Source organism: Mobula hypostoma, chromosome 4 (genome assembly GCF_963921235.1).
Source record: "Mobula hypostoma chromosome 4, sMobHyp1.1, whole genome shotgun sequence".
NCBI lineage: Eukaryota > Metazoa > Chordata > Chondrichthyes > Myliobatiformes > Myliobatidae > Mobula > Mobula hypostoma.
In genome coordinates, this window is record NC_086100.1 from 128353436 (window position 1) to 128380325 (window position 26890).

The window sequence follows — 26890 nt, forward strand, 5'->3', positions numbered from 1 at the left end:
CCCCACTAGGAATAGGGTTCCCCTTGTCCTCACCTACCGCCCCACCAGCCTCCGGGTCCAACATATTATTCTCCGTAACTTCCGCCACCTCCAACAGGATCCCACCACTAAGCACATCTTCCCCCACCCCCCCCCCCGCTTTCGCAGGGATCGCTCCTTACGCGGCTTCCTTATCCATTTGTCCCCCTCATCCCTCCCCACTGATCTCTCTCCTGGCACTTATCCTTGTAAACGGAACAAGTGCTACACATGCCCTTACACTTCCTCCCTCACTACCATTCAGGGCCCCAGACAGTCCTTCCAGGTGAGGCGACACTTCACCTGTGAGTCGGCTGGGGTGATATACTGCGTCCGGTGCTCCCGATGTTGCCTTCTATATATTGGCGAGACCCAACTCAGGCTGGGAGACCGTTTCACTGAACACCTATGCTCTGTCCACCAGAGAAAGCAGGATCTCCCAGTGGCCACACATTTTAATTCCACATCCCATTCCCATTCTGATATGTCTATCCACGGACTCCTCTACTGTAAAGATGAAGCCACACTCAGGTTGGAGGAACAACACCTTATATTTTGTCTGGGTAGCGTCCAACCTGATGGCATGAACATTGACTTCTCTAACTTCCGCTAATGCTTCACCTCCCCCTTGTACCCCATCCGTTATTGCCCATCCTCTGGGCTTCCCCCCTCCCCCTTTCTTTCTCCCTAGGCCTCCTGTCCCATGATCCTCTCATATCCCTTTTGCCTATCACCTGTCCAGCTCTTGGCTCCATCCCTCCCCCTCCTGTCTTCTCCTATCATTTCGAATCTCCCCCTCCCCCTCCTACTTTCAAATCTCTTACTCGCTCTTCCTTCAGTTAGTCCTAACGAAGGGTCTTGGCCTGAAACGTCGACTGTACCTCTTCCCATTGATGCTGCCTGGCCTGCTGCGTTCACCAGCAACTTTTATGTGTGTTCCATGGAAACTATAACTTTGACAGCATCAGGCAGTACTGGCCTTACTGTGCTATGAGGCCCAATCTTTCGCCACAGCTGCTGGATTAACTGGATAATGACCTACTTGGTGAGATGAAGGCGCTGAGCAATTCCTCATCCGTTAACTTCACATGGGTGGGGTAATGCTCTTTGCAAGTGAGACAGGGTTGAGTGTCCCATTCTCACAGCAGCCACTCCCTTCCCCTCACACTGTCTTCCTATCTCATTCTCCAATCCCACAGGTTCTTCCCACCGTTAATTTTTCTAAGGCCATTAACAGCAGCAGAATCTTTGTGTCTGGACAGTGACAGAATGATAAAAATAAACCACAAGGTATCCAAACTTACCAAGCAACGATGAGCCAAAAGTCAAGCTATGTGTATTCTGTGACCCGTCCCCTCCTTAAGTATTAACCGGTGAGGGACCTACCTTGCCCGTTGGTGCTACGTGTTTAAAGGTAAATTTAGCACATACATTCATAGAGTCAGAGAAAAATGCAGCACGTGTGAGAAATTGGTGAAAGTGATACTGAAAGCAGGCCTCCTATTAATGTGGAGCTGTAAGTATAAACTGTGATACTGGGATTAAAAAGGAATGGCACCTTCTCAGTGTACGCAAGTCCTTCTGGAGGCCTAAAAGTTACTGTCTCCACAATTGAACTTTGCCAAAATGGGTGCTGCACAATTAACTTCCTAGCTCATACCTTTGGAGAAAATCTTTTTGTGTTGTTGATATCCCTTCAAAGCAGAACTATAAGACATGTGGTTGAATCACTAAGCTGATTTATTTCACAAGTGATAAGTAAGCAGACTAGCTAATAGTTGAATTAAGTTCCACGTATTTAGTTCTAGCTCACTTCTTCGCTCAGAAATGTTGAGAAAAAAAACTTCCATAACACGAACTCCTTTCCTTCCTTCAACTGACTCTCTTTCTGTACAGCTTCTTATCGGAACAACACATCCCCTGTAGATTTGCTGCAATTTTTGGGCAAAAATTGTGCTAAAACATTCTTATTTAAAATCTTAAGCAAGCTTAGTCTATTAAGCATAGACTTCAATCTTTTGTAAATTCTGAATTGGGGGTTTAGAATCACATTCATCATAGGGGATGTAAATTATTAATTGTCCCTGGGTGAGAAAATTACCAGGAATCTCTATCTGTATTCTCTCATTATAACTTAGTAGGAACTCAGAGAAATTCTAAACAGGGAACCCTCATATAAATTTTATCCCTGTGTGAAGGAGAGTATGAATTGCAATTTACTGCAAATTGGATCATCTCGTTTTAATACCTGCAGCAGCTTGAACTCGGTTAATTTTCTTTAAACGTAGTGTTACTTAGTTTAAAAATCCTTCCTTAAAATGATGACGTGTTCATAAATTTTTAAAATGTGACAGGTATGTAATGCCTTCAGATGTGTGGCCAGTAAACATCTGTACAAGGATTACCCGAGGATCTCTTCTGACTGGATTAACAAAAGCTTCTGCAGTACCAGGACAAAAATAGCAAATTAGTCTGCTCATTCATTAATATTTAAAGCAGTTTAGAAAAGGGATTAGACTGGTATTCAGAAAGCCGCAGATCTGATTCAGACAAGGACAGACGTTCTTTTTGCAAGAAAGTACCTCGCAATTTGCAACAGGTGAATTTTTGGAAATTAATTTAAATTTCTTCACGTATATACTGTTTTCTTAAACTTTTAGCAATTTCTGCTTTATGAGAAAAAAGCAAACTATTTTAAGGATAATGCTCAATGCTTATGTTCAAAATGTTGGTTATTAAATGTTTGCATCAATGGATAAGAGTGAATGTTAAATAATTTTGTTGTGGCTCTTTTTTCAATGTAATGAAATATTTTTGTTTTTAAAGGTTCAGAACGATACTCTAGTTTAGTGTCACAGTAGTCTCATCAGGCGTTGTTGGTTTTCAAACAAAATAGAAATAAATGCTAAAGGTATTTGGATATGGGATTAATTAACCAGTTTTAGTTTCCTACTTGGCTAAAACTACTGTGGCTCTTGGTTTACAGATTAAAAATAACACATCTAGCAATGCCATAAACACAAGAGATTCTGCGATGCTGGCAATCTGGAGCAACACATACAAAATGCTGCAGGAACTCAGCAAGACAGTCAGCATCTATAGAGGGGAATAAACAGTCGACATTTTGGGCCAACACCTTTGATGAAAGGTCCCAGTCTGAAACATTGAATGCTTATTCCCTTCCATAAATGCTGCCTGACTTGCTGAGAACCTTCAGTATTTTGTGTGTTATTCACTAATGCCGATTTTTAAAAATCAGAAATAATCTCTCCTTCCACAATCACCTATCACACACTTACATAATAATTGACATTCTTTTTCCTATATTTACTGTTGTTATGATTCTGATTTGAATGTTAAATATTCTAAAAAATTTCCAAAATTTCCCAATTATTTTTTGCAATCGAGCTAATCTTCAATTATCCTGTCACTCCATTATGAATATCAGAATTCTTTCCATCCCCTTCTAATTGTCATTTGTGGTGAAATAGCAGAATTGATTAACACAGTAAGTAGGGAAAGGTGAAGGTAATTAAGTCAATAAGTTTGACTAAGTTAGTTATTAAGTCAGTAAGTAAGCTAATAGGCAAGATCACATGCCTTTCTCTTCTTTCATCCAAGTCACATACAGATATGGTGAAAAGCCCCTTGCCGATTTGAACGTCTTTTCATTATTTGGCCCCATGTCCCACTGCTTTGCCAATTCTCCAGCCAGGTTGAAAGGTTTTTCTTTGGTTGCATCAGCTTACATGTTAATATCTCTTGGGTTGATATTTTATTGAATAGTGATGGCCTACAATAAATTACCTTTGGCACTTGTCTTTATATGATCTGTTTCTGATCGTGTGAGCAATGTTGCCTTTATTGCCTGTCGCCGGGTGACAGGGAAGATAGCGGTGGTCCTGATGTTTGACTCACTGTGGCCGGGGTGGTGATGATACCGGGGTGTTGAATGGACGATCACAGGAGTTTGACCTGTGATGAAGAAGGAATGGCAACATAGGTACGTCAGGTTCTTGAGTGACTTTGAGGGAAATTTAAGAAGTGGTGACGTTCTTATGACTTTCTGACCTTGTCTTTCTGAGTAACAGTGGCAGGAAAGTATGCTGGTTGAACTGCTGAAATGTATCACATAGATTGCTCTTAACGTAGGCCTAATGGGTGAGTGAGCTCCAGTTATTTGTTCCCATATGGTCCTCATGCAGTACAACACATTGTTAAATGAAACTTTATGTACTGTATAAAGCAGCCGCATTTAGATTTTCTATTTTACCACTGAATATCCATCGTCTAGAATACTTGAACCATGGTGTAGGTAGAGGTCCAGTTCACTTCTAGTCACCGATGATTTGCAATGATGTTGATAATTGAGAGCTCACCAGTGGTTTGTGCCATTTAAAGGTCAAAATACCGTTAAGCAATCCTTTTGTTCAAGATTTTAATTTCTTAGCAATAACTGACTCAATTTTTACCTGCAGCCTTTTGTTCAACATCAATATAGCATAAATGTACAAACTTGTTTCTAATATTCAGATAATCCTTGTACCGTATCTTATTACATAAAAGATAGTATAACTCTTTGATAGATGCTTTCTGAGTCAGAGCTAATCTGAGCCCTAACCAATCACAGCCAAGCCAAGCACCCTGGCCAAGATCATAGCCAATTCAAACACCTCTCAACCATGGTCAATCCAAACATGACCTGATTTTGGCCAATCCAAACACCTCTTGACATGGCTAATCTGAACTTCACATGCCTGTGGCCATGGCCCAAGCTCAATTCGACTAACCACAGATTTGGCCAATTCAAACCCAATTTAACCTTAGCTACACCTGAGCATAGTGCTGTTTATCACTATCTGACAAAACTTCCAGGCAAGTAATCATACTCTACAGAATTCTAACTGCTTTATTAATTCATGTATATACTGATTGCTTAACATGCACCATTACGTTTACTTTTTCTAAGTTGGGACTTGAACACTTGCAAATCGACCAGGTTCTCTATGAGGTGTTTTCCTGACTCCTCATCTCAGATGTGGGGGAGATAACCTCTTCCTTTGCAATGGATGGTCTCTGGAGTTGTCACTGCTGATACTTTTCCATAAATTCTCCCGAGATGCCTCCTGATTTCTTGACAGCCAACCACAGGACTATCAGTCTGTTCTTTTCCCACATACGTACTTACTTCAGGACTTCTTCACATGCTGTCTGCACCTTGAACCCTGGTCTTCCAAGATGAATCTCAAGGATGTATATGGTACACGTACTTTGATAATGAATTTGAACTTGCCTCTTGGCTTTGGCGTCTATCAGCCCATTTATTTATAATGAGGTCAACAGACAAGAAACATCTGTTCTATTGTGTAGTACAGATTAGGCAAGGTTTCTCTAAATTTCACATTGCTCTGAGTTTGAACTTGCTACACAGCCGACTCCCTGCCTGGAGAAACTCCACTCCTGGAGCCTATTGGGATACTTGAGAAAAGTCAATCAAAATCTCACCAACTCACCAACCCAAACCCCACCCGGTCTTAACCAACAAAATCTGAACTGTACCTAAACACTTGAAAGATTGTTCTTGTTCCACACCACCACCACCCCACCCCTCCTCGAATGAAAGCAGCGACAACCATCACTATCCTGAAGATGTTATTCATCTGTTTGAGGAGAAATCACCAAATACTGTCAAGAGCAGTGGCCACATGCAGTAATAGAAAGTAAGTTACAGTGATCTGACCAGACTTGACTTGTTCCTCAACGTCTCATCAATAACCTATAATATAATTCCTGCAATTTTGAGGTAAGAGTAAATGTATGAAAACATTGAAGGTAATATTTTATTGTCCTTCATAGGATGAATTACTCCAGGTTTGTCCTGCTCACCATTGTCATCTCATTTATCGAGGATTCCATTTCCTCCTCCTGTGTTGTTGATCAATTCAGTGTGAAGAATGGATTTGACCAGAAGAGAGTAAGTTATTTCTTATGTTTTAAGTAAATTTGCAGTAAATGAGAAAAAAAAAATCCAGTGGCAAAAGGCAGGATTTCAGATCTTGTGTCATGCCAGTCAAATACTACCAGACAAATTGGACCTGGGCTCCACGGTAAGAGCAGGAAGCTGCGAGTTGACAGAGTGAGAAATGTACACTCACTCCATGTATTGCTTGTACCTCAGAAGAGACTGTGGGACTGGAAAGGGAACAGATGGAGGAATAAGCAGGCTAAACTGTGTCAAATTTGCCTCTGATCAGTGATGTCACGATGCTTGCTCCAATTATGTCAACGTTCCCGTCTCCAATGGGGTATGAGTTCTTACTCACAGATTAGTTTCTGCTGGTACGGGTCATTCTGTGGCAGCTCCTCTTGCTCGATAGAGGACAGTAAAGGTTGCACTATGTGCTTGTGCAGTGGGATTGACAGCTGACAGAGCATGCAGGGTCTGAAGTGTTGGGGGACGGTTGAAGTACTGGTATGTCTGGATGCAGCAAGTAAGATCTTTCCCTTCATCTGCTGCTCATGAATCCTTCTGTTTGGACTGGATCCAAAGTAGCAGTGAGCAAGTGTCATGGCGAGGAACATACTTGAGGGACAATAGGAGGAGAACAGGAGAAAGATATAAATTCAGCACAGTGCACGAGGGAAGCCTGGTCTGGGATAAAAGCAGAGAAAACAACTGTTGCAGATAGCCTCAAGAATGAAAAAGAGACCACAAACCTTTTGGGAAGAGATAAGCAATGTACCCCCTTTCTCTCAACCATCATGTTTCTGTCTAGCATCGAACTGTATACCCTAAAACTCCAAGGTCTAAATTATTCTGGTCCCAGCGTGTTGTACTGGCTGTTTTCCAATTGCAGAATTCTGGGCAAGTGATCAGCCGCACCTATAGAAAGTGGGGATCCAAATGGTAATAAGTCTCAAGCATGATGATTTATTGGCAGCAAACAAGACTACTAACTACTTTCTTTCATAGAAACATAGAAAACCTACAGCACAATACAGGCCCTTCGGTCCACAAAGCTGTTAATCATCCTTTTTTCTGGAAAGTGATCACTGCAATCAATAGCTTGGAACTTCCCTTTTGGAATTGTGCTTTTGAACCGCCTACATGACCTGGCATTTTTGCGGTGTGAACTGAGCTCCCGAACTTGCAGGATGGTTGTGGCATGGCCTGTAAGGGGTAATTTGAGGCAGAAAGTCCCAGGCCTGAGAGCAAGGAACAAGCCAATGTGTGGCCATTGCGACTTGGAGCCGATTTGAAGCGGCAGATCCGAGGTGAGGCACGCCGGGGCAAGAAAAGTCATGGAAGTTGGGACCTGGACCTGAGAGCAAGGAATGAGCTGACATTTGACTGATTTAAGTGCCAGGCCAGATTGGAATGGTCAGGTACGGGCCGTATCAAGACGGAGGAACCCAGACCCAAAAGTGTATCAAAGTGGCAGGGGCCAGGTCTGAGAATGAGGAGTGAGCTGAGGTTTGGCAGGGCCCAGGTCTGAGAATGAGGAGTGAGATGAGTTTTGGCAGGGCCCAGGTCCGAGAGTGAGGAGTGAGATGAGTTTTGGCAGGGCTCAGGTCTGAGAATGAGGAGTGAGATGAGGTTTGGCAGGGCCCAGGTCTGAGAATGAGGAGGGAGATGAGTTTTGGCAGGGCCCAGGTCTGAGAGTGAGGAGTGAGATGAGTTTTGGCAGGGCTCAGGTCTGAGAATGAGGAGTGAGATGAGTTTTGGCAGGGCCCAGGTCTGAGAATGAGGAGTGAGATGAGTTTTGGCAGGGCCCAGGTTGGAGATGAGGAGTGAGATGAGTTTTGGCAGGGCTCAGGTCTGAGAATGAGGAGTGAGATGAGGTTTGGCAGGGCCCAGGTCTGAGAATGAGGAGTGAGATGAGTTTTGGCAGGGCCCAGGTCCGAGAGTGAGGAATGAGATGAGTTTTGGCAGGGCCCAGGTTGGAGATGAGGAGTGAGATGAGTTTTGGCAGGGCTCAGGTCTGAGAATGAGGAGTGAGCTGAGGTTTGGCAGGGCCCAGGTCTGAGAATGAGGAGTGAGATGAGGTTTGGCAGGGCCCAGGTCTGAGAATGAGGAGTGAGATGAGTTTTGGCAGGGCCCAGGTCCAAGAGTGAGGAGTGAGATGAGTTTTGGCAGGGCTCAGGTCTGAGAATGAGGAGTGAGATGAGTTTTGGCAGGGCCCAGGTCTGAGAATGAGGAGTGAGATGAGGTTTGGCTGACTTAAGTGCCGGGCTAGACTGAAAAGGTCAGGGTGTTGGAGCTGGAGGCGAGGGATGGGTTAGTGTTCAACCCGCTGCTCGGCAGGTTTACTCATCTCTGCACTGAACTGAGGCTGCGGCCTGCAACTAACGGGCTCTTGGGTCGGCTGTGACTGGCTTCGTGGCTGTGGACTCACCTTCATGAAGTTTAGTTCTGAATGTTAGTTGCTTACTTTTTTTGTTTGCACGCTTCGTTCTTTTTTTGCACATCGGGTGTTTGATTGTTTTTTCTAATGGGTTCTGTTGGGTTTCTTTGCTTTGTCGCTAGCTTTAGGGAGACAAACCTCAAGGTTGTACTTGGAATACATACTTTGATAATAAATGTACTTTGAACATTGAACTTTGAGAATGAAGTGTAAAACTGTGGTACAGGTAAACAATAAGGTGCAAGATAGATAATAAGGGCAAGAGTCCATCTTATCGTGTTAGGGAATCATTTAATGGTTCCAGCAGTGGGGTAGAAGTTGTCCTTTAGCCTGGTCATACACAGTTTCAGGCCTTTGAATTTTCTGCCCAATGGAAGAAGGGAGAAAAGGAGAACATGGTGAGTGAAGTCTTTGTTTATGCTGGCTGCTTTACTAAGGCAGAGAGAAGTATAGGCAGACATTAGTGTCACAATATTGTCAGCTTACTTGGTATACTCAAATTCAAGTTCAGTTTATTGTCACATGTATACCACCAAACGAATCATCCCTCCTCTGGATCAAGGTGCACAACACAGTTCATATAACATTATGCTCCGTAATGTAATATTACCACAAATAAAGTAACACATAATAAAGTGCATTTATGATACAAGTTAAAATGTAAACAGTATAATGCTACTGTTGCTTCATATGTAATGAGACCTGGATGGTGGCAAGGACTTCAATAGTCCTATGGTCTGGAGGAAGAAGCTGTTTCCCATCCTAACAGTTCTTGTCCTAATGCTACGGGACCTTCTGCCTGATGGTAGAAGGTCAAAGAGATTGTTGGATGGATGGGAGGGATCATTACAATGCTAAGGGCCTGAGTATGCAGCACTCCTGATAAATATCTCTGAAGGGTGGAGGAGCGACGCCGATGATCCTCTTGGCAGTCCTCACAATCCTTAGTAGGGACTTGTGGTCATTTGCCTTGCAATTGTAGGACCAGCTGTTGGAAATACTCCCAGGACTGACGTGAAAGAACCTGCAGCAGTCCTGATCTCAGTCCTTATTGACAGAGAATGCTGCTGGGATTGAAGATATATTCACTTTCCAAAGGTATGAGGACTCTTGGTGGTTTTGAAGCAGTGCTTCCAATTGTTTGAAGCCGTGTTCCTGGATCTGATGTCCCCTCCCACCACAACTGGCGGAAGGGCCAACGCTTTGCGAGTTCTGCCAGAAATTCTAGCTGCTGATGGCCTGCTCGACCAGACTAAATCATCATCCTCAGCATAAGTGGAAAGCCAAGGCATGAAATAAACAGCTGCTTCGAGCAGCTTGCATTCTAACAGAATAGAAAATGTATATTAATCTTGCATGAATTTGTAAATTATATTTGTAACATAAGTAACTCAACACAGCACTATAACTTCTACATTTTACAAACTGCAGTATGCTGGGAAGTGGTATGCTCTGGCAAAGAAGGACCCTGAGGGCCTCTTCCTTCAGGACAACATCTCAGCTGAATACTTTGTGGATGATGAAGGAACTATGACAGCCTCTTCGAAGGGGAGAGTAAAGCTTTTTGGGTAAGTTCCATTTTGCCACCATTTAGATTTGATGCTAAAAAGCCCTTGGCAAAGTTCAAAATAATAATCATTTAACTTACTTAATTGTCAATGTTCCTCCTTTAAGATTCTATTATTGAGCTGCAGTTACAATGGAGCATTCGTAATATTTATTAGAAGAAACAACTTATAATTTCTTCGTTATTACTAAATGGAACACATCTGTGGAAAATTACATCTCCGTATTTTCTTTTCTTAACTATTTGCACAGTGATGCTAATTAATTTTGACTTTCTAGTTTGAATGTTCATTAATCTATAACATATATCAAAAGTACCACTAGATTACTTTAGAAACCAAAGTAGTGCAAGCATGCTCTTTTTAAACCTTTCTTTTGAATGATAAGAAATGAGCAAATCAGGAAGGAATTATATAAAACCATACCCCTCAGTGATCTCCTCATCTCCCGGGCTATCAAGAGGAGTAGGGGAAAACAAGATCTCTTCCTTTCATGGTTTAACTTTGCAATGATTGCTTTTCATTTGAACTAAGTGGTTGACCATTCATTGGTAGGTTTTGGGTGATCTGTGCAGATATGGCAGCTCAGTATAATGTGCCTGATCCTCATGAACCAGGGAAAATGGAGATGGAATACCAGGGGCTTGCAAGTTACCTGTCCAGTGGAGGTGAGTGAATGGTGGCATTTATATTTTTATATTGACTAGACTACTTTTAATGATCAAATCTAAAAAGTTTCATTCCCCATTGATTTTTATTGTCTTTAATAGATGCATTCTTGTAAATTTGTTTCACTGGATGGTTATAATCATTTTCTTCTACCAGCAGCGATGACACTGAGACCTCAGAGCAAATCAAGGTTACAGACTGAGCTCTCCGAGTGGTCTACTAAAGACCCTTTGTGTGGACTGGAAGGATGCATGTTTTCATCACGTAGACAGAAGTCAGAGTTATCTCGTTGATATAGGAACTAACCTTGCCAGCAATACCACATCCTGGGAGCATTCTAAGCAAAAATCAAAGAATGTAATTAGGATCATTTAAATTTTAGAGGATACATATTCCACTTGCACCACGTTAACTTCTAGTGCTAGCCAAGAAGAAGGCTCTTTTATCAGCCTGTTTAAAAGTATTATGCTCTACTTGTGGTTTCTGATTTCATAATTCTGCACACACTTCTAGTACTTCTTACAATGTTTGACCTCTTTTGATCAGCCACTATGCCAAAACAGAGGCTGAATATCTATGAGTTTTAATGTTTCTGCTTAATATTTAGTCGTCCTTCACATAGATTCTCCCCTGAAGTGAGTGGTCGGGTAGGACAGACTTTGGAGAAGGATGGTGAAGGGGCTTCCGTGCTCTTCCAGTGAACAAACTTGAGGTTCTCAGATACTTCTTGTCCATTTTGATTGGTTAAGGGCCAAGAATGCCATCAGTGGGTGAGTGTTATATTTCTTTTCAAGGAGGCTTTGAGAACTTCCATGAAGAGTTAGTTTTACTCACCTGGTAATCTCTTGCTGTGAGGAATGCTGGAGTCGAGTGCCTGTTTGGGGGTGATGTTGGGTACGTGAGTGATGCTGGCTGCTGATTGTGTTTGAAGTGTTTGGGTGTGGACTGAAAAGCAGCATAAAGCTCATGGCTACCTGCTGGGAATGGTTGCTGCCTTCCTGTAAAATACAGAGACATGGAGAGCCTGCAGTTGGTCCCACAAAGCACTGGAGAGATACCAGAAACATCGTCTCTGCTATATCCTCCAAATCCACTGTGAGGATAAACAAATTGACTGGTGTTCTCTCCCAGTCCAAATCCCAGCGTCAACCTACTAATCACTCAACCAGCTGCATTAAGCAGCCACTTTGCTCCAAGCAACAAAAAAAACCAAAACTGTTGGAGGAACTCAGCAGGTCAGGTAGGATCTGTGGAGGAAATTAGATTCTACACTGAGCTCTGTTATGGCAAGCATTTGAGGAACATCTCTTCCGATTCAACGTAACTGAGAAAAAACTCTATGGTGCCTTCACTTTACTGGGGGCGGGGGCGCGCTCTCAAATCTCAGCACTGCCTATGGGTGTTGCTTTGACTGGTGTCTTTAAAGTACAGGATAAAAGAAGAGGACATGCTTAACAAGTGGCCACTTTATGAGGTACACCCGTACACCTGCTTGTTAATGCGAATATCTAATCAGCCAATCTTGTGGCAGCAACTCAATGCATCATAGCATGCAGACATGGTCAAGAGGTTCAGTTGCTGTTCTGACCAAACATCAGAATAGGGAAGAAATGTGATCTAAGTGACTCTGAATGTGGAATGATTGTTGATGCCACACGGAGTGCTTTGAGTATCTCAGAAACTGTTGAATTGCGATTTTCACATACAGCAGACTCTAGCGTTTACAGAGAATGGTGCGAGAAACAGAAAAAAATACATCAAGTAACAGTTCTGTGGGTGAAAACACCTTGTTAATGTGAGAGGTCAGAGGAGAATGGCCAGACTGGTTCAAACTGATAGGAAGGCAACAGTAACTCAAATAACCACGCATTACAACAGGTGCACAGAATCTCTGAACACACAACACATCAAACCTTGAAGGGGATGGGCTACAGCAGCAGAAGACCACGAACATACACTGAGTGGCCACTTTATTATGTATCTCCTGTACCTAACAAGGTGGCCACTGAGTATATGTTTATGCTAAGTGATGAGAGATTGGAGTAGATCTGATGGGGACCTCTCTCACCTGGAGACAGGTCCCTGGGTGGAGCAGAACCACCGACAACACCTGAATTATCTTATCAAGGCATAGGATGCAATTGACCAAACACTGGAATACAAACGGGTGCCCTCTGTCTGGTATGGATGTAGTTCCTATTTCCATTTTCTATCACTCTGCGACTTTTTGTCACTAACAAGCCAGCAACATATGGAAGTTCACAGTCACAGCCAGAATACTGCAACTCCATAGACCAGGGAAAACTTTAATTTCCTTTTCTACTGACAGAGAATCAGGTCAAGAGGGCTCTGACTATTGACACAGCAGAGTTCCCCACATCAATTATCTGTGTGGGTCTTATAAACCTCAGATCACAGCGGTTTTCAGCCCGACACATCTCTGCCCACTACAGTGGTATTTTTCATGGCCCTTTCATCCTGTGATAGTCCTCAATGCTGCTTTTATTTGAGACACAGACTTCCTGTCCTGGCAGGATTAGTACTCTGCTGAATGTGATTATAATGAGAACTGCTTTGCAGTAAGGTATATTACTGACTAATCATTTATTGGCTTCAAGCAATTCTGCCCCTGATCGGACATGGGTTGTTCACTCCACAGACCACAGGTTTACCTTCACCAGTATCTAGCTCTTACCATCAGCAATGTGAACAGATGAGGGTGCTGTAAGATTATAAAGAAGGAAAAAAACAGGGGGAGGAGGAGGAGGAAGGAGAGAGCCAGCAGCCACTGAGCATATCATCAGCCTTGACTTTGAACAGCAGATTAATGAAGGAAGCCTACAGCTAAGTCAGCCCTCCACGTCTACAGCCAGTAACCATGACAACAATTTCCAACCCATTTCTTACCACCAGTTTGTTTTCTCCTGATCACACAATGACTGGTGCAGTCTGACAGCTGGTAGAGCTGTTAGCTCACAGTGCCAGAGACCTGGGTTCAGTCCTGACCCCAGGTCTGAGCTGTGTGGAGTCTGCGCGTTCTCCCTGTGTCTGTATGGTCTTCCTCCAGGGGTTCTCGTTCCCCCCCCCACCGCCCCACATCCCACAGATGTGCAGGTTGTTAAGTTAACTGGTTACTGCCGGTTGCCCCTAGTCTGTATGTGAGTGGGAGAATGTGGGGGGGGGGGTGAGTTTACAGGGAGAATAAACATGGGATAACTGTACGATTAGTGTAAATGTGTGGTTGATGCTCTTGAATGCCTGCCTCCCTACGTCTCTATGATTCTATAACTTACCTTCAACTGACCTTAGAGAACCTAAGGTCACTCTGGCATGGAATATAGAAGTGGGTGACAGCTGGCGGAATGGCACCTGGGCCTGCAGTGGTCTGATAGGTGAAGCAGATCTACTATAAATGTGTGTGTGTGTGAGAGAGAGAGTGAGGAGAGAGACAAAGTGGGGAGAGAGGAGAGAGAGACAAAGGGGGGGAGAGAGGAGAGAGAGAAAGGGGAGAGAGAGGAAGGGAGAGAGGGAGGGAGGAAAGGAGGGACAGAGAGAGGAGAGGGGAAGGGTGGAGAGAGAGGGGAGAGAGGGAGGGAGAGAGGGAGGGAGGGGGGAGAGAAAAATTAAGTGCCTCTCCCATGGAGTGAATCCATTTTTGGAGTGAGCTAACATACAGGAACCCCATTTCAAAAGTGGCCTGAACGAGAATTGAGGACAGTTGTGCTTGAGTACTAGCAGTGTGAATGACCTTAATGGTCTTCTTTGTTTCTATGGCAGCAATGTGAGTGGACACAGAGCTGTATGAATTTTAGCTTGTGTTGTGGTGGCAACTGCAATGCCAGTTTTGACTAAATTGTGCCTTCAGTCAGTAGGTTTTGGGTTCATTGCCCATTTAAAAAAAACTTGAGCAAAGAATCTACACTCTCACTTCAGATAGTTCTTTGATAAAATATTTGTAATGTGTTGTATAAATGTGTGGAATTCTTTCATTCTGTTGTCAGGATTTTCCATCATGGTGAGTTCCACTTGAGGGGTGATGGAACTTGCCACTTGTTAGAAAGATTTCTTTGTTTTACAGAGTGCCTTGCCATGTGTTGGAATTGGTCAGTCCTCACTCAGATCATCTGCACTCTCTTTGGTGAGATATCCAGTACACCAAGCAGTTTCTGGCATAAAAAACAAGGAACTGAAATATTCAGCTCATCAAATAACATCTGTGGAGTGTGAAATATAGTTAACATTTCAGGCAGGTTAAGTTCTTTCATTAGTAGACCTTTTAGACCAAAGGTTATAATGCAGTTATGATGTGTTGGATTATGACTGCAAGTTTTCTTTGTTAAATTTTGCGCTTGAACTCTGCTTCAGAGTTTTCTGCAACAGAACTGGCTTTGTGATCTCATCCTCTGGTGAGATGGTATCAATGGCACATATTTCTCTGCTGTATCTCCTGCATGGTTTTGAGCTTGGGAGTGGAATGGAAAAATAGGGTGGCAAGAAGTGGAAAGCTCATGGTCACTCCTCTGGACTGAATGCAGGTTCTCTGCAACACGGTCATCCAATCTGTGTATGGCACTGTCAACACTGAGTACTTTTAATAAACATATAGGATGGCAAAAGGTACGTGGAGTTCCTTTGCAAGTTGATTGAGTTATAGGCCAAGGAGATCATATCTACAGTTCTCTGTGCTGGTTTGGTTTCTGTCACTAAACAGAATATATTTATTCTGACAGCAAACAGTCACTGAATTATTTCATGAAATCTAAGTTTGGCATGTAGGGAAGTGATTGATTAAATAGTCCTATTTCAAAGTTCAAAGTAAATTTATTTTCAAAATACATATATGTCATCATATACAATGCTGAGATTCATTTTCTTGCAGGCATACTCAATGATTCCTTCTTCTTCTTCTCTGTCTTGTTTTATGGCAGTTCTCACCCAGCTTAACAGTGCATTACCTCCACTTTCTGCTCCAGAGTGTGCAATAGACTTGCATTCTAAATCCTACATCCAATTGCACACACACACACACACACACACACACACACACGTACCCTAACCTACACTTTATCCTCCCATCTTTGGCCATCCTAGTACCCTATTCCATAAGACCATAAGACCATAAGACAAAGAAGCAGAAGTAGGCCATTCAGCCCATCGAGTCTGCTCCGCCATTTTATCATGAGGTGATCCATTTTATCCTATTTAGTCCCACTGCCCCGCCTTCTCACCATAACCTTTGATGCCCTGGCTACTCAGATACCTATCAATCTCTGCCTTAAATACACCCAGTGACTTGGCCTCCACTGCTGCCCGTGGCAACAAATTCCATACATTCACCACCCTCTGACTATAAAAATTTTTTCGCATTTATGTTCTGAAAGGGCGCCCTTCAATCCTGAAGTCATGCCCTCTCGTACTAGACTCCCCCGTCATGGGAAACAACTTTGCCACATCCACTCTGTCCATGCCTTTTAACATTCGAAATGTTTCTATGAGGTCCCCCCTCATTCTTCTAAACTCCAAGGAATACAGTCCCAGAGTGGACAAACGTTCCTCATATGTTAACCCTCTCATTCCCGGAATCATTCTAGTGAATCTTCTCTGTACCCTCTCCAACGTCAGCACATCCTTTCTTAAATAAGGAGACCAAAACTGCCCACAGTACTCCAAGTGAGGTCTCATCAGCGCCTTATAGAGCCTCAACATCACATCCCTGCTCCTATACTCTATTCCTCTAGAAATGAATGCCAACATTGCATTCGCCTTCTTCACTACCGACGCAACCTGGAGGTTAACTTTAAGGGAATCCTGTACGAGGACTCCCAAGTCCCGTTGCATCTCAGAACTTTGAATCTTTCCCCATTTAAATAATAGTCTGCCCATTTATTTTTTTCTGCCAAAGTGCATAACCATACACTTTCCAACATTGTACTTCATTTGCCACTTCTCTGCCCATTCATCCAATCTATCCAAGTCTCTCTGCAGACTCTCCGTTTCCTCAGCACTACCGGCCCCTCCACCTATCTTCGTATCATCAGCAAACTTAGCCACAAAGCCATCTATTCCATAATCCAAATCGTTGATGTACAATGTAAAAAGAAGCGGCCCCAACACGGACCCCTGTGGAACACCACTGATAACCGGCAGCCAACCAGAATAGGATCCCTTTATTCCCACTCTCTGTTTCCTGCCAATCAGCCAACACTCTATCCACGTATGTAACTTTCCTGTAATTCCATGGGCTCTTATCTTGTTAAGCAGCCTCATGTGTGGCACCTTGTCAAAAGCCTTCTGAAAATCCAAATATACAACATCCACTGCATCTCCCTTGTCTAGCCTACTGGTAATTTCCTCAAAAAATTGTAATAGGTTTGTCAGGCAGGATTTTCCTTTAAGGAATCCATGCTGAGTTCTGCCTATCTTGTTATATGCCTCCAGGTACTCTGTAACCTCATCCTTGACATTCGACTCCAACAACTTCCCAACCACCGACGTCAAGCTAACAGGTCTATAATTTCCTTTTTGCTTCCTTGCCCCCTTCTTAAATAGCGGAGTGACATTTGCAATCTTCCAGTCTTCCGGAACCATGCCAGAATCTATCGACTTTTGAAAGGTCATCGCTAATGCCTCCGCAATCTCCACAGCTACTTCCTTCAGAACACGAGGGTGCATTCCATCTGGTTCAGGAGATTTATCGACCTTTAGCCTATTCAGCTTCCTGAGTACTTTCTCTGTCGTAATTGTGACTGCGCACACTTCCCTTCCCTGCCACCCTTGAGTGTCCGGTATCCTGCTGTCTTCCTCAGTGAAGACTGATGCAAAATACTTGTTCAGTTCCTCTGCCATCTCCTCATCTCCCATTACAATTTCTCCAGTATCATTTTCTATCGGTCCTATATCTACTCTCACCTGCTTATTCCTGCTTATCCGTCATATCCTATTAAAAAAAAAACCCTGTACCCCTTAAGAAAGCTAAAAAATACCCTGACCTGTGCTCTCTCACCCATGCCCAGCAACCCTTTCAATGATTCCATAATAGAATCAATGAAAGACAGCTTGAACTGTGTTAACCAGAGTTTAAAAAATAAACCTAGATCTTATTGACATGAAAGGTTCTGATCTGATAAAAAGCTGAGAGGATATTCCTGTGGTCAGACTGTCTACAACCAGGAGACACAGTCACAGATAATGCTAGACAGACTTGGAAGTTCTTTGCAAAGAGAGCTGTGAATGTTTGGAATTCGTCATCCCTGAATATACCCAAGGCTGAGTAACTTTGTGTCAAAAAAAGCAATCAAAAGATATGGAAACAGACGTACATCACTCACAAGGAAGAGATTCATCCCTGATTTCATCTGGTAGCAGAAAGGCTTGATGCACTGCAAGGCCTAATATTCTACTTCTTTCTGAAAAGTAATCTTAAAAAAAATTCTATAGCCTCTGTTCTTCCATCACCTGGATGGACAATCTTCAATTTCTTTACAAGCATCAGAAAATGTTTCTCTTCTAATCAGCTGGACAGCCAGTAGTGCCAATACTGCGATCCTTAGAAATAAAATTTCTATTTCTTCATGAAAGAAGCTGAACTTACTTTTTTCACTTTAAACTCCTTCATGCTTACTTGCATCCTTTAGCTAAAAAGATACATGTTGGGATCATCTCTGAATCAAATATCTTTTGGTATTGTAATCCTTGATAACTCGGATAATCGTTGATATCTGCAATGTATACTTGTATAATGAATGAATTGTTCAGTAATAGTGGATCTTTCGTAATGTTGAAAATCTCCCCTTTCCAAATTCAAATGTGAATTATTGAGATTTGTCTTGTATCATTTTAAGCTTGTCCTATAGAATGTAAAATTATCTGATACTGAAAGGTGTTTATACTGCCTAGGTGATCACTACTGGGTGATTGACACTGATTATGATAACTATGCCATCACGTATGCCTGCCGTAGACAGAAGTCAGATGGAACCTGTGATGATGGCTATGCCCTCGTCTTCTCCCGCAACCCTCATGGTCTTCCATCGAACATCCAGCGCATCGTTCGTCAGAAACAGGAGGAGATTTGCCTCACTGGGCAGTTTGAACCAGTGCTGCAATCAGGTGAGTAAAATTAAACTCTGTTAAAAATGAACAGACAAAGACCAATTCACAATGAGTGAACTAGGGTACATGAGATTAACAATGCCACAGTGGAATACCTATTCCAACTATACCTCCTGCCTACCAATGTGGTGCTCAGGGTGATAGATATCTGGAGCTTATGTTGGAGTTTTAAAGATCTCGGATTACAGTAGGAACCATTTTCTGATATTTGACTGTCTCAACAACTGATTCATCTTATGATAAAGGCAACTCGCAACTTGTGATATTAACAACCAACAAGAACCCTTCAGCAGCACTAACTAGCCATCTCTCCATTTACACTCTAGTTTGATGAAGATTTGTCTGTCTGATTTCTGACCTGAAACATAATATTGTCATCTGAGAAGTTTTGCTGCTCCTTTCCAATCTGTTTCATTGCTGCTCTTTCACTATGTTTGGGTTTGTGAAGAGAGCAGGACCAAGGAGTAAGCATGAGAATGAAGGGTAAATCATTATGCAGTGGACCATCGGCTTCACATACATATGAAGCACATTTTCTTCATAAAGGGCAGTACCAACTGCAATCGCAACTCGAGCTCCCTATTGGGTCATGGTCTATGCTGTTTATACCTATAAGGGTCTCTGGGATCATCCTTAATGTAATGGGATCCTTTCAGACCACAACATTTCATCAATGACGGAACACATTTTATAGTCCACCACATCTGTGAAGTTACCAAGCTTCTCTGTAGCGAAAGGCTAAATCTCTCTGCCTACACCCAGAGTGAAAGCGGACAGAAGAGTTCATATTGCAGCACCCAAGTTGGGAGAGATTGAACCCAGATTACCTAATGTGCTGCCCATCTTCCTGAACTGAAATGGATTACATCTCAATGGCAGCTTGTTTGTGACCGCAGATGAAATGCTTTCCTGTTCTGTGCTTGACTTAACTGTAGGAGATGAGACAGAACGAAACAAAACAAAGAAGAAAAGCATGTTTATCATATGAACCCCATGCCCCAAATTGTCGCAAACCAGTTCATTAAAGTGTACTTCCTTTGAGTTGTTGTTTCATGGTATCAGAGAGGCAGGGAAACCTTCTATCATTCCTTAGCTTATGCGTTTCTCCATATTAAATGTCACTTAGAAGAAGTATTGAGAGGACCAATGGACCAGAATTATTTTCACATAGGATCTCATTAACCATTAGAGATCAGGCTTTCAGCACTGAGAACAGAAAATGTCAGGACCAACACAAAGAATAACAATTCTTGACCTTATTCTTACAAATTCACCTGTTGTAGATGAATTTGCTAGACTGAGCAAGGCACAATCCTTTGGAGATAAAGTCTTTAATAAATATTCTCTTTCATCTAGTCTGACAGTCGCATTGTCCAAAGTAGGATAAACTTAGGACAGATCTGACAATTTAAACTTCCCAACTGAGAACATTATGTAGTACAGATAGCATCAGACTTGTAATTCTCTCCTAACTATAACTTCCAGCCTTGGAATCAGGGAAGCAATTCTGGCTTAGTGGGGAATGCCGAGGACCATGCTGGGAACAGCTTCACATAGACATGGATGTGAGATGCCAAATCAACGTCTTTAATTTGATGCAATACCTTCCACTTACCTGAATAAATCTACAATACCATATGGGCCAAACCATGAAATTTGCTTGATGGCAAGAGGAGAATCCTTCACCATTAGCTCAGTTTTTCCATAACTGTTACACTATGGGTGCTACATAGATTATCTTCAAAATGCATGCAACAATTTCTTCAATAGGCCATTGTCTTCTGTCCCAATCCCAACCCCCACCCTAAAAACCACAATCTCCATCATCCCATAGGCTGAGGACAACAAGATAGTGGTAATGTCACAACCTGCAAGCTTCTCTCCTAGTTACGTGTTATTGTGACTTAAAAATATATCACTGCCTTCATCTGTATTGGGTCAAACTTCCAGTGAACTCAAGATGACAGCACTTTGAAGACTTGTTTGTAAAACTACATTTGTTGAAGAAGGTAGCTTGCAGCTGCGGGATAAGTAGCTTATAATAAAGGCACAAAAGAATGGATGGTGGGAGGGTCTGATCTATGGGTTGTGGGGGTTGGGGCCCAAAGGAGAGCTTTCAAAAGTGATAAGTACACATTAGAGAAGAACTACTTGAGCAGGGGGTTCCTAATCCTGACCTACTTGAGGTTAACTCCAAGACTAGCAGAAGGATAATTAAAAATCAACGTGTCACATGTATTGTCGACCTGCAAGGAAAATTTGCAAACTTTGTAGACCTTGCAATCATCTTTCTTTCATTAATTATCAATTGTAATTGCAATTATCCTGTTTTCCATATAAATGTCGTATCAAGATTTAGGAGCAATATTAATATTAAAATAATAATCTAGAGTTGTAACTAAACAGTTAAAAATTGTACTTAATTGTGATTTTTAAATTCTTTTTCAGGTGCTTGTCCTTAAAGTTTCCAATGGGAGAGACGAGTTGTTGGAAGCAGAAGCATAGAGTTTCATTATAAAGCTATGTTACATTAATAATCAACAGATGCAAAAACCTTGTAGGTCCTTTAAAAATTTAAGGGGCAGAAGTAGTTGGCTTACACAACCTAATGTTTTTGTTTTATATTTGTAATAGCAAATAATAATAAAAAATGTTTCAAATTGTTACCCATAACACTGATAGAAACCTGGCACTAAACAATAATTAAAACTGAAATGAACTTCAGTATAATTTCCTCCTTGTCAAATTGTAGACATACATGATTATTTTATAGGAAAGGCTATGATAAAGACCATTCATTCTCAAACTGTGTGGAATAAAACATTGTTGCTGTTATAGAGTGTGTGTATCCAGAAACTGATATAACTGACTTTTACCAATAAATACATCTGCTGAAAGATTTCCACCAGACTTCATTTCTGGAAAGGAAAGTCAGTTTCAGACTAACTTCTGCACTAGTAGCCAATCTCCTTGAATTATAAATAACATGGCTGATAGAATGAAGAGATAGCAAATAGTGGAGACAAACTACTCAATGAGGGAAGTAGGTGAAGATTGTGAGGAGTCATCACTTCATTGAGGACGTACTTGCTGTAACCTGTCCCTTGCTGAAGCCATGATAATCTCCCAATTTAGTTGGCTTTAAATAATGCATGCTAGAACTTAATCTGTACCTTTGCTATCTCTAATATGGGTACAAGATAAAAGCTACAGATCTGAGTTAACTTGCTAGAAATAGTCATCAAGTTGTGCAGCATCTGTATAGGGAGAAACAGAGCTAACATTTCTGGCTGGTTTAATCAGAACTGGCAAAAGTTAGAGGTAAAACAAGAGAAAAGAAAATGGGGTGAGAAAAACGAAAGGTCAGCCCAATGACAGAGTCGAAGGTAAAAGAGTGAAAAGGAAGGACGGTGGAGGGCAGAGAGATGATAATACCAAAACAGGAGGTGGAAATGGGAAGAGGAAAATAATCTGAAATTATTGAATTCTATGTTGATTCTGGAAGTCTAATTTTCCCACTTGAAAGAAAAAGGGTTAAGACCAATCTTACTAAACTAAGTTACGATCTAGCTGAAGTGGACTGGGAAGAGTTACCTTAGTCATACAAGTACAATATGTGAACTTGGAGCAATGGTACACCCCTTAAGTTTGCTGTACCATTTAATACAATCACATGGCTGATTGACTTTAACCTCAACTCTACATCCCATCAACTTGTGGTAAACTTGCTTCTCCTTGCTGATGATGTAGGTCTGAGGATCCAAGATGGACTGAGTCAGATGGATCACAATGCACAAGTCCATGGACAACTGGGGTGGGGGGGAGATCGTACCCAGTATTGCCCTCACCCTGATGACCACCTTCAAATGTGGCTGCATCAGGCTATGTGCGAAATCCTACTACATGGGCAACAAGTACCACTACATGCCAAGGTTCTGTCTGTCCCTGGAGTTAGGAAAGATGGGTTTGTTTCTATTGCCAGGTAATGTCCCAATCAGCTGCATGTTGCTGCACTTCCTGTCCTTTGTGGAGAGGTTCTTCCAGACCAATACTTTTGACCACAAGTCTCTCAGGCAGTGGTCAGCATGGAACATCCTGCAAATGCTGAGGGAAAGGACTTGATGGACACTGTGGGGTGGTTCCCTGGGCAGAGTATCCAGACCATCTGGCAGAATACCTCATCACTAGATCTGAGTGACAGACACCAAGACCTTGCCTGGCTGGCTATGAGAGGGGCCCTCCTAGTCAAATCCTCCGTGCACACCCCGACCATCACTCCCACTGCACACTGCCTGTGGGGTGACTGTGGTGGAGACAAAACAGTTGCTCACCTTTTTGTGGATTTGGGGTTGTGGAGAAAGATGCAAGGGCCTGTGTCACGGTTTATCTAAGCAGCTGAGTGACAGAGGACTCTTTGATGTCTAGTCTGGTCCTAGGGCCACACGCAGGAATGGGCATCAAGTGCAGCTGGTAGATCATCAACTCGGTGAAAGGCTGTCTTTGGTCTGCCAGCACATCGAGATGTCCATAGAGGAATGTTGCTGACTGGCACATTCCGGCTTGCAATGCTGAGAGATACACGTAAGGGCTCATTGGGGTGGGCCATAGTATGGGAATCTTCTGCTACTGGAGAGGGAGGGGCCAGGTTGGGCCAGGAAGCCCCTCATTTATTGTAGTAATGTGTCACCCCAGGGGACCACGAGTGGCAACCGTTCTATTGGTTGTAAGGAATGTAATAGAACACTACTTAAAGCATTGGCTATGAATGCAAGAATAAAAAGGCATTGCACTGTTTATTCTTCCAAATAATTTTTTATATGAATAAACTTTATTTTTATATAGAAAGCTTACAAAATGTTGAGGTCCCAGCCAAGGTCCACATGACACACGGCTCCTTACCGAATTACTACTAAAAAAGACTCATTTATGTCTATTCTCTACTTCCTGCAACCCATCAGTCTTCTATCCATGACAATATATTACACTGTTCATCATGAGCTTTTATTTTACACATTACTCTTTGATACAGAACACCTACCCATTCCCTCTCTGGTGCAGATAACATTTCAGGTTGAAGAAACTTCGACAGAAATTCTAATTAATGGTGGTTCATAAAACTCTCCTCTGTTACATTTTGGACAACAATAAGTACACAGATATGAATAGAAACTGTACATTGCAAGTTATTTCAAAAACTGTAGTGATAGAAGTTAATTTTGGTCGTAGACTTTAATCTGCAAATCAGGATCTCTCAGAATAAAAGCAGTTGAAGATGTCACGATAGCAATATACATAAATGGATCAGCCGTTAGCAGCATATCTCTGATCCAAGTCCCTGACCTCTCTACCATGGGTACAGTATGTGTTCAATGCTGATCACCTGTCATTATGCTTGTTACCTTAGAAAAATTACTAGCTGGGAGAAGTTAAACAGAGGACAGTGGCTTCCTTCAGATCCCATAGAGGGTGTTGAGGCAGCCTATCGTCATGTGATCCTCCACACTGGCCAGGCTGCATTCTTGAGCCTCAGTAGTGAATGGTCTTACACTTCACCTACACCCTACATAACATCACAGACAGCCTCAGCACACTGAGCAGAGGGGACAACCTTGGTCACCCTGTTACAGGAAGGATGTGGAGGCTTTGGAAAGGGCACAGAAGTAGATTAGCAAAGTTTTGCCTGGATTAGAGGACATGTGCCATAAGGAGAGGTTGGACAAACCTGGGTTTGTTTTGTCTGGGACACTGGAGGCTGAGGGAAGACATGATAGGGGTTTATAAAACTATGAGAGATATAGATAGGGCAGGTGGTCAGATATTTTCCCCAGGATAAGCATGTCAGGTATTGGAGGTGATGTATTTAAGGTGAGGGGGCAGAGTTGAAAGGGGATTTGGGGAGTAAGAGATTGCTGGGTACCTGAAATACACTTCTAGGGGTGTAGTGGAAGCAGATAAGATAGTGATGTTCAAGAGATTGCAGATGGATACATGGATACACAGGGAATGGAGGGGTATGGATCTGGTACGGGCAGAAGAGATGACATTTAATTTAGCAGAGACATATGGACCAAATGATATGTTCCTATGCTGTACTGTTCTATCTTCTTTATTTAGTTATTTTTATTTAGAGATACAATGTGGTCCAGGCCTTCTGGCTCACCAAGCCACACTGCCCAGCACCCTTAGCCTAATCACAGGACAATTTACCATGATCAATTAACCTACTACTCATTATGTCTTTGGATTAACTCATGGATTCAGTGATTACAAAGGATAGAAGTTTTGCCAGATTCCTGGTACACAGTGTGCAGCCTAAACAGATGCCTCTTTTAATGTACAGCAGGATATGTCCTGTGACCATCTGGACTGCAGAACAAAGAGTAGTGCAAAACGAGTTACCAGTGCTGTGATTGTGTGTTGTAAAAATTGGTTCCAATGTTATTGTGTGTTTAATGTAGTAATTCCACTGAGGATAAAATTCTCAGCAGACACTCACATTAACCTCACATTTAGTCTTAAGCAGTTTAAAGAAATCTTTATCCATGATGCAAGAGATGTGGATTTTATTCACTGGTGAAACATGCAGTGCAAATTTATTGCGATTTAAAAAATGACTACTAGAACTTTATTATTAAACTTAGCAAAATATTTTTCATTCATGATGTTGTTTTGAAATAAGAATTATTATGCTTGTAATACCATTTGATCTCAGATAATTACCTGCTTAATACTATTGGTATTACAAATATTTCTCACAAACTTTTGGGTTCAATATATTTAACAGGGTCAGAATATGTTCCAGTTTTGCCCCAGTAATCTATCGCTCGAATCCGGTAGAAACCAGACAGATCTGTCAGAGAGAAAAAAAAAGAAGCTTAATAAGTGATAAAAGGAGTTTTGCCCCCAGATTTATTAAATGTGAATTAAGCAATCTCTACACTTTGTGATTGATTAGAACATGATCTGGAAATGAGCATATCTTCTTAAACCAGACTGCTAAACTCTGCGTTGAGTAGGTCGTTAACTTACTGCAGGCGCCTCCTGAACCTCATGGAGTGGTGCTGTATTTCCCTAGGAATGTCTCCCTTTTCTTGCCCAAGGGAGGGAAACAAATCAGTGGGTCACTGACTTCAGGAAGAAGGGCAGTACACATGCTCATGTCTACATCAATGGTGTTGAGGTTAAGAGGGTTGAGAACTTCAAGTTCCTCGGAGAGAACATCATCAATAGCCTGTCCTGGTCCAATCATCTTGATGTCATGGCCAAAAAAGTTCACCAACATCCTCAAGAGGCTTAAGAAATCTGGCATGTCCCCATTGACTCTTACCAATTTGTATGAATGCACCATAGAAACCATTCTATCTGGATGCATGATGGCTTGGAACATTAACTTCTCTGTATGTGGCCATAGGATACAGCAGAGAATCGAGAGCGCAGCTCAGCACATCACGGAAACCAGCGTCCCCTCCATGAATTCTTTCTACACTTCTCACTGCCTCCGTAAAGCAGCCAGCATAATCAAAGACCCCACCTACTTAGGATATTCTCTTTTCTCCCCTCTTCCATTGGGCAGAAAATACAAAAGTCAGAAAGCACACACAAAGGGGCTCAAAGTCAGCTTCGAGACTATTAATAAATAGCTTCCTAGTATGATAAATTGGACTCTTAACCTCACAATCTATTTCATTATGATCTTGCACAATAATTTTTACCTCTACTGCACTTCCTCTGTGGCTGTTACACTTTATTTTGCATTGTTATTGTTTGACTTTGAAATGCACTGTGTAATGGTCTGATCTGTATGAACAGTAGGTAAGAAAAGCTACTGTATGATTCCCCATGACTATTGACATAAACGTTTCTGTGAGAAAAAGGGTGCAGATGTGGATATTCCACTGGCCTTTCATCATGATATGTAAGAGGAGGCTTTGCATAACAGGGAAATTTAGCAGGGGAGGTGGGAGAAACGGGTCTCTACTCCTATCCCGACTGTGTTCCTATTATTTCGTGAATTGTCAAAACTCATTCACAAAGTACAAATATATTTATTGCAAACTGCAAAAGTGACTTTTTATCTCAACTAGGTCTTTTGATAAAGTACTCCAGGCAAAACTTGTGAGT

At 42.1% G+C, this 26890-nt stretch overlaps 2 protein-coding genes across 3 annotated transcripts in view; one reads left to right on the forward strand and one right to left on the reverse strand.

The window, feature by feature from the left end:
• The first annotated feature begins 8691 nt into the window (after positions 1 to 8691).
• rbp4l (retinol binding protein 4, like) lies at positions 8692 to 22273 on the forward strand. Its single transcript, XM_063045052.1, has 5 exons — positions 8692 to 8821; positions 9855 to 9991; positions 10544 to 10656; positions 18554 to 18766; positions 21218 to 22273. Exons 1-5 carry the CDS (start codon positions 8819 to 8821, stop codon positions 21229 to 21231), a joined length of 480 nt encoding a protein of 159 aa, XP_062901122.1. The 5' UTR covers positions 8692 to 8818; the 3' UTR covers positions 21232 to 22273.
• A 1291-nt stretch (positions 22274 to 23564) lies between these two features.
• Positions 23565 to 26890, reverse strand: part of idua (alpha-L-iduronidase) — a 175221-nt gene continuing 171895 nt past the window's right edge. For both annotated transcript variants that reach the window (XM_063046515.1, XM_063046514.1), the window contains one exon: positions 23565 to 25619. In XM_063046515.1, the coding sequence (XP_062902585.1) occupies positions 25522 to 25619 (98 nt within the window). In that variant the 3' untranslated portion in view covers positions 23565 to 25521. The remainder of the gene's footprint in view (positions 25620 to 26890) is intronic.

What these genes read in the sequence shown, in the direction of transcription:
- rbp4l (XM_063045052.1), top strand. An exon ending in GGGAGAGTAAAGCTTTTTGG is followed by an intron (nt 9,992 to 10,543) that starts GTAAGTTCCATT and finishes ATTCATTGGTAG; the next exon opens with GTTTTGGGTGATCTGTGCAG. An exon ending in AAGTTACCTGTCCAGTGGAG is followed by an intron (nt 10,657 to 18,553) that starts GTGAGTGAATGG and finishes TATACTGCCTAG; the next exon opens with GTGATCACTACTGGGTGATT.